General features: G+C 33.9%; 1 protein-coding gene across 1 annotated transcript; it reads left to right on the top strand.

Annotated features, from left to right (window-relative positions):
* The first annotated feature begins 3454 nt into the window (after positions 1 to 3454).
* On the top strand, positions 3455 to 9746 carry LOC116512794 (transmembrane protein 68-like). Its single transcript, XM_032223460.1, has 6 exons — positions 3455 to 3763; positions 5373 to 5537; positions 5724 to 5917; positions 7487 to 7547; positions 8436 to 8575; positions 9615 to 9746. Exons 1-6 carry the CDS (start codon positions 3472 to 3474, stop codon positions 9717 to 9719), a joined length of 957 nt encoding a protein of 318 aa, XP_032079351.1. The 5' UTR covers positions 3455 to 3471; the 3' UTR covers positions 9720 to 9746.
* The last annotated feature ends 2268 nt before the right edge of the window (positions 9747 to 12014 follow it).

The following is a 12014-nucleotide window of genomic DNA, read 5'->3' as shown; positions in this document are numbered from 1 at the left end:
GGAGAGGAGGGTGGAAAGGAGAGAAAGAGAAGGAGAGAGGGCAGGAAGGGGAAGAGAGAGGGTAGGAGTAGGGGAGAGGTAAGAGAAGAAAGAAGGGGAAGGAGAGGAGGAAGGAAGGAAGTAGAGAAGGAAGGGAGGGAGAAAAGAAAGGGAAAATAAGGTGGTGTTACAACAGGCGCTAAGGATGGTAAACAAAACAATTCAAACTGTATATTATAACCTTTTAAATGGAATAACAAAAGTATAAGAATGGCAAAGAAAAAGAATAACTACGTGAATGTATACCTATAATTGTATGTAAGAGAATAAATGACAGTAAGAATATAAAACACAATATAGGTAAACAATATTTTGTTATAAATAGCTAACTATGCATAAATATAGAATTCTACATAAAAATGGATAACGAATAAGGAGAACATGAATGCAAGATAAAAATGTATAGAAGGGAAAACACTAACTGTAAAGAAACCGATATGGAACTGCTGTATGATATATGATGGAACTTCTTGTTCCTATGTTGTTTTAAGTCACGTGTTTGTTTTTGTTGATGTGTTTATGTGTTTAAAATAAAAAAAATTAAAAAATGTGATTGGTTACTGTTTTCCTCAATTGGCCGTAAGAGGGAGCCAGAATGCCTGTTACTTCTCTCTGTTTGTTAGATGCTGGGCTCATCTGATCTGAGTTTTGCAACAGTTAGCAACTCTGTGTACCGGACTGATTATATGTTACTGGACTACATTATGACAAAATTTTAAAATAATTTTTTTAATTCTCATAATCTTTGGTATGGTGTAATCAATTTCCCTACCAATGCAGCTACTTTTCAGGTGCCCATATACACATTCCCAAATCCCAGGCTAAATGGAAAAAAGCATGTCTTCTGGTAGGTCACAAAATTGGAACCAATCTGACTCTAGGATGATTGAGAGTTGTGCACCTACCAGTTGTGCAATTATCGCCACAAAGCTGGAAGTTGAAAAGAGCTGCAGATAGATCTATGCAAATAAATATCTCCCAAATCCAAATTGCATGTTGTGCAGAAGAGCACACCCTCATGCTGATTGGTTCTGACTTCCTGCTGAGAAACAGGGGAAGGTAAGACACATTAAAGTGGAAAATGTTAAAATTTGCAGATGTATAAAAAGAACACTGATGCAACCATCATTGAACGACAAGCACTAGACATGTTTTCTCATGTGCAGGGCTGGAAAAGTTTGTTGCAGGCTTCAGGAAGACATCCCAAAGGATAGATGTCACAACAGAAAATAATCATCCAATTAAATGATATTCCTTTGTGTAATATCAAAAACTGATATTCCCACAAAATGCCTTCCTGCTTGAGATTACATCAGATCACAGCTCCCAAAGGGTCTCATGGTCCAGGACTCAGACTCAGATAAATCTGCCTCTGCTGAACCATGTGGAATGTCAACTCAGCAGAATACCAAACCAGGAGTCTTCTAAGGTTGATTAAGCACAAGGCACCATGAGAACAGTTAGAGCAGACTTAATTCTCATTTCATAAGCTGCTTGTTCTTCACTTAAAGATAAATGTTGGCATTGGCTAAAAGAATGGTTAAGTCTAGGTTTATGAATTGAGTTTGTTCTCACTCCACCCTCTGAGGGAGGAGAATTTATTCATTTAAAAACCATATTTCATCAGCGTAAAATTGATCTTCCAAGCAAGCTGTTTGAAGGAGGTAATGATTGTGTATGCAGGTGAAATTCATCTCTTTTTTTCAATACCAGTGGGTCCCTTCTGTTTTTAATCAATAATGCTCTGATTGTTCATAAATTTACAACTTTTCTTTTAATGTTTTGACATTGACCTCAGTAGGATATTTCTATTGCAGAAAAGTTGGATAGTGAGAGGTTGTTAATGTATAAATTACTGTTTCATTCTGAAGGAAATTCAGTTGAATTAACTATTTTTATCACCTGTTCTAAATGACTTGGGGGGTCGGATGAAGAGTCTTAGAATCATTTTGCAAAAAGCTGAATATTATTACAAGACTTTGTGGCCATTCTGAGGTAGCTTTTCAAATATCTGTAGAATCTGAAATATTACTGCTATATTATTTCATCTATGAACAAAGCCAAGAAGAAAGGCTAATAGTGATACCAGCTATCAGAGTGTGCATGGAATAGTGTTATGCTATTGCTTCTATCTGTCTCGTTCTGCTAGAAGTTCTTTGAGCAGGTTAGCTCACAGAAAACAAAGACAGGAAATATTTATTCATTATTAATATTTTTTAGAAAAATTATATTTATTATTCTGAATAATGAATTTATTACTCATTCTGTCAGTAAATCAGAGCGTTTCCTTAATAATAGATTGCGAAAGATTGATAGATTGCGAGGCAAGATATTTCTTCACCCTGTTCTGCATTACTGTATAGTGGTATAAGGAAATCCTTAAATGAAGCATTTCTTACTGAACAGTTAAGGGAGTGGGTGCCTTTTTCCATACTTATACGGCTGCTTTGGCATCTGTTCTGCTGAATCCGTGCACATCATTTTTTCCCCTCGAACTCCATATACTCAGCAGCTATAGAATGTTTAGATTTATAACCAATGTTTTTTTTAAAACAGTTATATTAAATGGGAGTAAAACACTTGCTATGTTAGAGTAGCACAATGTTTTTATAAGCTCTGGGAGACTGCTTTGCTGTGCAACATCCCTGATATTTTAGCTGCAGTAGAACTACAAGAGTCGTATTTTGAAATTTATGGTGATGAAACTTTTGAAGGTAACTTGCCAACTGAAGATTAATGTCCTCAGACACAAACCTATTTTAGTGTTTGTTTCTATTAATTGAAGCTAACTTGCCTACTGAAGTTTAGTGTCTTCAGACAGAACTACCATCCCTGTTTTAATCGCATTCTGCCTTGGAGATGCCTGTCATAATGAAACAGGTTCTAGCAGAAGGGAACAGAAGGTGGGTTTCTTGCAAGAAGTCTACAATTGATCCCTTTCTAATAAAAATAAAGGAGGAGGTAGAAGCTCAGGGACAGAATGGACATCAGTCAGGAAGAAAGAGTTTCTATGACAGATTTTTAACAGAGGATTTCAAGATTTGTCTTGTATGCACAAAAACCCACAAGTTGTTTCAAAAATCAAGGAGTCCCTTCTGAATAGACACCTTTGGCTGGTAAAACCTTTTCTTTCTTGGTTGGTTAAAAAAACAAGTTTAATGTCAGCCTCTAATTATACTAGTAATATTTCATTAAAAGTACCAATAGTTTGATTGATTGTACTAAGATTTGATTTGTTTTATCATCTCAGCCCAATCTTCTCCATTAGGCTATATGAAAGCGTCATTACAATGTATTCAGTGCTATTCTGATATTCTGCTCTTATCCGAAAGCTCAATATTGCAAATAGTAATTATATTAAAGAATGTTTGTATGGTTTTTTTCAGGAAGAAAACATTTTTGGACTTTTATTCCTGTAGTCTGAGTTTAAACATGACTGCAGAAAATATTTACTATACCCCTGGAAAAGAATATTTCATCTGGCCAACTTACATTTTGGAAGAATGTGCAGGCTTTATGGTGTATCCCATGACAGTGTTAGTAATATTGATAATATTATATTATCCACTTATGCTTGCATTTTCATTCTTCTATATAACTAATCTAATATATTATGTGTTAGAAAAAATTGGTAATTTTCCAGAAGATAGCAATAGCAAACAATGGAATATGCCAAAGAAAATTTACGCATGGATAACAGACTTGTTTGGAAAGATATTGCATGGTAAGTAGGATGTTCTTCATTAATTCTTTAAGGCAGAGATAAGGAATTTATTTTCACTCATAGACATAATTCTTGGGGCCAACCCTTAACTGCAGTCATTTGCATCTTGAATCTCATCAGAATGTAGTAGAAAATAAAGGGGAAACCGAGGCTGCATACTGCCAATTTATATAGAATTCACTTTTTAAAAAATGCTTCTACAATTAGTCAACAAACTCAATTTCTTTAGTCTAGTTCTGGTGACATTTTTGATTTGTTTCCTTAAAGACTTAGGTTCTTCATATATACTTCCTGGAGGTTTTCAAAAATAAAAAGGTCAACCATTTGACTGAGATGTTATACGTTTCATGCTTTGGCCAGGGGTTGGAGTAGAAGACCTCCAAAGTCTCTTCTAGCCCTATGATTCTATGGTTCCATAATCTAGAAGACCTAATTTCTGGATTTTTGTCTACACTGCTTATGTGCTTGTTTCATCTTTAGTCTCATACATACATAATTTTAAACTAATAATAAGATCAACCCTATGTGTACTGTAAAACTAATAATAAAATATCAGAAATATTTAGGTATAGTAGTATAGTCTTTATTGTTATTGTACAAAATAAATACAATGAAATGGGTTTTACCCTCACTGGTGCAAAATTATAGTGGAAACGAAAAAAGAAAGAAAAAGAAAAAACTACTCGTACGTTTCCGCATGTGCTTGGAGTGATTGTGGTTGTATTTAAAAGTCTGACAGCCTAAGGATAGAAACTATACTTAAAGCTATTTGTTTGGCTGGCTATACTTTGATGTCCTCTGCCCGATAGTAGAAGTGCAAAGAGACACTGACCAGGATGTAAATCAGCTCTGAATATCTTCCTTAGTCTGCTAAAGTAGTGAGACCTGGTGATGTCATCCAGAGGGCAACCAATGGTTTCTTATGCCAAATTGATCACTCTCTGCAGTGCCTTCCTGTCCACAGCTGTTAAGCTAGATATATATACATCTTCATATCATTATATTCCTAAAAATTCAGAATTATAAAAATAAAAACAAATTAAAATAAATCAGAAATATTTCTGCTAATCCTTGCCTCTACCATGTACAATTTTTCCTGTGCCTTAATATTAAACTCCAAATGTGCTTTTTTAATTTAAACATGTTTTTTCAAAATCGTAGTTAAGTTGTTAAACATTACCATTAACTATACCTTTGGATAAAGCTAGAAAAACCCATCTAAAACCTATACATTCTATATATTTATAAGAATTTTGGAAAGTATCAACAGAATACCAAAATTGTCTTTTTAAAAATGATTTTTTTAAAATGGACAAAATTTTTAAAGACAAAAATATTTGTGGGTAAGGTTTGATGCCATTAAGTAACATGAATCTAAATAACTTATAGGAAACTAGACCACATGTGCAGGATCACAAAAGCAGTAACATTAATTTCTCAAAAGATTTTTTTTTATTTTTTTAGGATTCAATGTGATGGTTCCAAAAAGCACATTTGATTTAAAATATTTAGCTTGATAAGAAAAATATGCCATATTTTTATGTGATCTTACATAGGAAACTCTTGTGACAAAAAAGTTGAAGCCATTTCATTGTTCTCCCAATAACAGGTTATGAGATTTCTGGACTAGAAAATTTACCCCAAGGACCAGCACTTCTTGTCTATTATCATGGAAACTTTCCAATCGATTATCACTGTTTTGTAATAAGGTTGTATAGACTCACTGGGAGATTCTGCTATTCTGTGATAGAGGATTTGATCTTGAGTTTACCAGGTAAAAAAATTACTATGTTTAGGCGGGTGGGTTTTTGGGGGGGAGTTAATAAAATTGATTCACTAGCGTGTGAAGTCCAGTTTTCCTTTCCAAGGTCTTATTTAGAGTTATGTTATTATGGAAATACATGTATTCTGTTTTCTTTTACAAGCAAGAACAGATGATTTCTTAGGTCTGCTTTTGCAGGACTAAAACGATTCATCTCCATTAATCGCTGTGATTGTTCTACAAGAGAAAGGTGTATAAACGTTCTGAAACAAGGGCACTTACTTGGAATTGCACCAGGAGGACTACGAGAGCAGAACTATGGAAATAACCAGTATAAAGTAATATGGGGAAAACGTAAAGGATTTGCTCAAATAGCTATAGATGCCAAAGTGGTAAGCCATTTGTCTTCATATTTTTTCCTAGTGGTCCTTTAAGTGGAATATGCATTTGCAAACGTTATCTATTTATTTTTAAGCTATTTGCTAATGCACAGGAGGGTGCATACAACCACAAATCAGATTTGCCAAACCAGGAAAAGAAAAATCTTATTTTTTTCAGTTCACATAATTCAAATTACTTTTTTTTAGTTTAGTTAATAGTTTATGCTAAACTATTTAAGACAATGAAAGTATAAATGCATATATTATACATTATGTTGTCATGCATACAAATAGTATAACTACAAAAGTAGTGAAAATAAAAGTAATAATTAAAATAGGAAGGAAGGGTTGTGTTTCCTTTTGCTCTAGTAAAAAATTGCCTATCCAACCCTAAGCAATCCATACAATGCATCAACGATTAGATATTAAAGGCAGTACACAGGAAACAAACCTTATGACTTATCCATCTTATGCCAAATTTGACTGTAATAAAAAGTATGCTGCTCTCGTCACATCTCCTGGAAAAAAAATGAAAAAAATAAAGTGATAAATAATGCAAGTATTATTTATACAAGTATATAATAATACAAGTATACATAAAATTAGAAATAAAGTCATTGCCCTATAAAACTTAAAAATTATGCTGCTCTCCTGCACTCCCCAGAAAAAAAATAAAAAAGAAAACCATTGATATATAAAATTTGGTGCAAAATTTGGTGGAATCAGGCAGTTAACTTGTGTTTTCTATGTTAATTCCTTTTATCAGATCACAAACCAGGTGAGGTATTTCTGTATGTTTCTGTGTGTGTTTGATTTATTAGTGGGCATATCTATATCTGCCTGGTTCATATTCAAAAAAGTTCCATCTTTACCTTCCCTTACAAAAGTGATATTGGTGGAAGTTAGTTGGAAAATGGCTATGAGAGTGAATATGAAAACTGTTGAATTTAGCTTTTCAATTGATTGAAAATAAACCCATTTAGCAAATTTTAAATTTGAGATTACAAAGGTTTTCAATCCACAGGTCATACATCTCATTTAAAGTACACATCTGTGCTCTAGTAATCAACTTTCAAAGTTTTCTTTTAAGAATGAAATGTAAACATGACACTTTTTCAAGAGGCAACTGGACTTTCTGGATTTTCTTTGAAGATGTTTTGCTTCTCATCCAAGAAACTTCTTGGATGAGAAGCAAAATGTTTTCAAACATTTGGGCAATGATGACCTGGATGACAGAATCACTATAGATATGTAAATAGTACACTTTTTTCACCAATGGAAGGTATAATTAATTTCAATTTCTTTCTTTAAATCAATTTTACAAAGTCTTAACATTTTAAAAAACTTTCAAAAACTGACTTTAAAAATCACAACTTTGCTGTATATTTTTTGGGGGGGATGCAAACAAATAAAGATCTCAGCAAGCTGGAAAAAATATGTTTTTCTTTTTAAATGTATTAAAGATTAACTAATTCAGCAAATGGTAAACTTGATGTATTTTATGTCCAACCAATACATTTTATTCCTTTCACATATTATAACTAAAAGAAGCTCATTATTTGTTTCTTCTATTTCTTCTAGCCAATCATTCCTTTGTTTACACAAAATATTAGAGAAGGATATATGGCATATGCAAACATAAGTAAGTAAAACTTTACGTATTCTTGAGAATGTTATTTATTTAAGACTATAAATTTGTACATCTGCATCTTTGCTTACCATGTTTAATTTGAATGAAAAATAGCTAAATCTGGGTTCCAAGTAAACTAAAAATATATTTGGGGTAGATTAATTTGGGATTATTTTTATTTTATTATTAGGAAAACTGTTTTAAGAGGTGGTACATATTAGTTTTCATCTAGAATGTGAAAAGACTATATATGGTCTCTCTTCAGATATCTGTCTGTCTGTCTGTCTGTATAAATGTATGTCTTCCTGTCTCTCTGTCTTTCTGTCTATCTATCTATCTATTTTCTATCTGTCTATTTATCTATCTATCTCTAGATATAGATTTACAAATCTACAGATATACAAACACATATACTGTATACATATACATACATATGTACATACTCCAGAACTCCAGAGCTTTGGTGGAAAAACTGATTTAATACATTTCCCATAACTGACGTGATGTCATGGGATTACAATGCACAGGGATGACCCAGAAATTATGGATATTCAGCAAAGTTATCCATATTCTGTAAATTAATGGGTAATTATCCTGGAAAGACTGCCTGTCTTGTCTGTTTATCTGTCTACTTATATTTGTGTGTCTATTTATATGTCAGGATTCTCCTAACTCTAATTTTTTCATAACTTTTTAATCTAAGTTGTATTTTGCAAACTGTAAGGTTCCAAACATGATGGCTTATTTTCTTGTTTCTACACACTGCAAAAGCTTTCCATTAGTTGATTTCATTGCTGGCATTAATTATTGCATTTAAATATAGGCTCCCAACAAAGTCAAATATGAAACTCTTGGCAATCTACTAATATACATATCATATTTTCTAAAATTTGTACCCAGGACCAATGAGATGGTTTTATGAGAGAAACCGATGGTTCACCTTTCCATTGTATGGAATGTTTCCAGTTAAACTTATAACCCATATTGGAAAACCAATTCCATATGATCCAGATATAACTCCTGAAAAATTAGCTGAACAGGTAAGCGTATTTCTATTCTAAAAAGAAAATATCCATTCAAATTAAAACTTCCTTATTTATGAAATTATAAGTTCTATAATAACTATTTGCAAACAGTTATGGAAATAGACTAAGTATATATGCAGAAATATTGTTGAGTGTTTAGTACATAAATGTCAATGTAACATTATCATCCATTCATCCCTTACTGTTTAAACAGCACTTATTCAAACTACACAATATGATTAAGAGCATGTATAAATGAAAATATCCATCAAATATACTGTATATCACACTAAAGGTTCATCATGGAGGGTTCAACCTCTTCTTACCCAATAAGTTTATATTTTCAATTTATCCAATTATGGTTTATTCAACAAACCACTGCTAGGAACAAATTAAGTAAGAGGCATCAGTATGCATTCTGCTTTTTAATTATACAACTGGGTGCAGCAGCCAGTCTGGCCTAGGTCAGAACAAGAGGATGTAGAAGAAGGCTTGAACACCATCTCCAGCCATACAGCATAATTCCAACTCTTCTGCAAGGGCATTTCTAAGAAGGAGAAAGGGATGAAAGTTTGTGTTTTTACATGCAAAGGAGGAATATTCTATTTTATAGACATTGCTGCAAATGTTCAACTCCGTTTACCAGGGTCTTATTCTGGCCCACATGAACTTACTCTTGGTTACAGCACACAAAAAGAGACAGACATTTGTACACCATATTTTTAGAGATTTATAGGAAAATGTGATTTATCTGAATATGAATGGTATAACATGAGCAGAAAGAGAGAAAAAATCTTGCCGTAAGATGAAATCAAAGATAACATTGGTTTTCAAATGTACGTTAAAGACTCTGATGAAGAGCAAGTTAGAATTTTATATATGTGCTTAAATATGTGATGTGTTCTGTTAGAGTCCATATATTGTATATTTAGTTCCAGGATGTTCTCTCAATAGTTCCTGAACCATAAATCTCAATTAAATCTATTTTTTCCTCTTTTTTTTTCTTCCATTCCATCCCACTCCACTGTTCCATGCCACTCCACTGCTCCAACAGACTCAAAGGGCAATAGAAGATTTACGGGACAAACACCAAAAAATCCCAGGAAGCATATTGCATGCTCTTCGGCAACGCTTTGATGCACATGCCAAACATAAATAGTGATATAACATCAACAATCTTGTGGATAAGATATGTGCATATGTAGCTAATATGTGTGTATGTGTAGTGCATGCGTTCCATCAGGCACTTTTTAAAAACAGAATGTCAGGGCAAGACTGAGATGGGGTGAAAACATTTATTTCTTCAATGTGTTTAAATCTCCAACACCAGATTAAATTACATACTAAGGTACCAAAAGCATTGCGTGATTCCACCCCCCCCCCCAAACTCTTATGAATTACATTTGAGAAATCCTGATGAACTGGAGGATGACTGGATAACACCAACTGTTATTCTAATTTTCAAAAAGGAGAAAAAAGAAAACACATCAAGATATAGGCCCGTTACTCTGATGTCAATACGCTGAAAAATTTAAGAGTGCATACGGTTATCATAAAAGAACTTATCATTAAACACTTTGAAAACAATTACTAGAAACCTGTCTTACCTTATCTAATATTTTTAGATAGCTTCCTTAGTAGACTTTAGGAATTTTGTGAAGTTAGTATGATATATCTTACTTTCTTTACAAAGAAGTTGACAGAGTATTTTATTCTGTGCAGCAGGATATTAGTGAACAGGTTACATGATGATTGATTGAGTGCACTGCTGACTTGAAAATTATTCTCAAAGAGTGATCATCATTCATCAAATACAGAGCATCACACAATATTCAGTTGGGAATCCTGTACTCTTCAACAATTTAATTAATAACTTATATTAATTAAGGTGCTCAAGAAACAACTTACAACTAGATACTAGTAATACAAAGGAGATGGTGCTAGATTTCCGGAAAAACAAAGAGGAGCCTTCCCCATTGTATATCGAGGGGAGTTGTGTGGTTTCCTCTTTTAAATTCTTGGGGATGCTTATTAGTCAAGATCTTACCTGGAAAAACAACACATCTCTGGTGATTGGAAAGGCTCAACAGAGACTTCATTTCCTTAGAGTCCTGCGAAAAAATCAGGTGGAACAACAGCTGATAATCTCTTTCTATCGGTCCACCATAGAAAGTCTCCTCACATACTGCATTACAGTATGGTACGCAGCAGCGGACAGGAAGGTACTGCAGAGAGTGATCAATTCGGCACAAGAAACCATTGGTTGCCCTCTGACACCACTGGATGACATCACCAGATCTCACTGCTTTAGCAGAGTAAGGAAGATACTCAGAGATGATTCACACCCTGGTCAGTGTCTCTTCGCACGTCTACCATTCTAGCCACCTGAACAAATAGGTTTAAAGATAGTTTCTATCCTTGGGCTGTCAGACTTTTAAATACAACCACAATCACTGCATGCACATGCTAGCTTTTTTTCTCTATTCCTTTTTTTTTCATTTCTGCCCTAATTTTGCACCAGTGAGGTTAAAACCAATTTCGTTTTATTTAAGTACAGTGACAATAAAGATTATACTTAGATATGAAGCATGTTTTAACACATTTCCAGATATCTCAAGACTGGATAGGATAATTCATACCTAGAAAACATAAATCGAATTCACTAAAAATTAATAGGGTACAGAAATAGCAGGAAATGAAAATTTAGCTCATATTAATGCAACTGTATGCAATCAGAAATAATTCAGTTGTCTCAGAATAGAGCTATGAAATACCTAGACCAGTAATAATACTTTAAAGGGGGTGGGAATTGTAGTTCAACAGACTCAGACACAACAGAAAGCAAATACAATTTTAAGCTGCTTTAACAGAGATAAAGTTTCTAAATTGCAGGAAGTAGATTTCCTCTTTGATCCTCAATTGTCAAGTAAGTCTTGTTGAGCACATATCATAGAAATTATATAAATAATGACTTTACTTTGTCAAATATAGCGCTCAAGGTGGATTACTGTAAAAGTAAAGATTTCCCTGGCACATATGTGCTAGTTGTTCCCGACTCTAGGGAGCAGTGCTCATCTCCATTTCAAAGCCGAAGAACCAGCACTGTCCAAATACGTCTCTGTGGTCATGTGGCCAGCATGACTAAATGTCGAAGGCACATCGAATGCTTCTCTCCAAAGGTGGTTCCTATTTTTCGACTTGTATTTTTACATGCTTTCGAACTGCTAGGTTGGCAGAAGCTGAGACAAGTAACAGGAGCTCACTCTGTTATGTGGCGCTAGGGATTCAAACCACTGAACTGCCGACTTTTTTGATCGACAAGCTCAGTGTCTTAGCCACTGAACCACCATATCCCATCAAGGTGGGTTAACTAGTGCTTAGTGACAACTTCTGACTTGCCTTCTTACTGCCCCTACTGGAAAAGTCTATTGCTCAGAGGTGGTATTCAATAGGT

The sequence above is a fragment of the Thamnophis elegans genome, chromosome 8, assembly GCF_009769535.1.
Source record: "Thamnophis elegans isolate rThaEle1 chromosome 8, rThaEle1.pri, whole genome shotgun sequence".
Lineage (NCBI taxonomy): Eukaryota > Metazoa > Chordata > Lepidosauria > Squamata > Colubridae > Thamnophis > Thamnophis elegans.
This window is presented reverse-complemented; position numbering and strand designations above follow the sequence as displayed.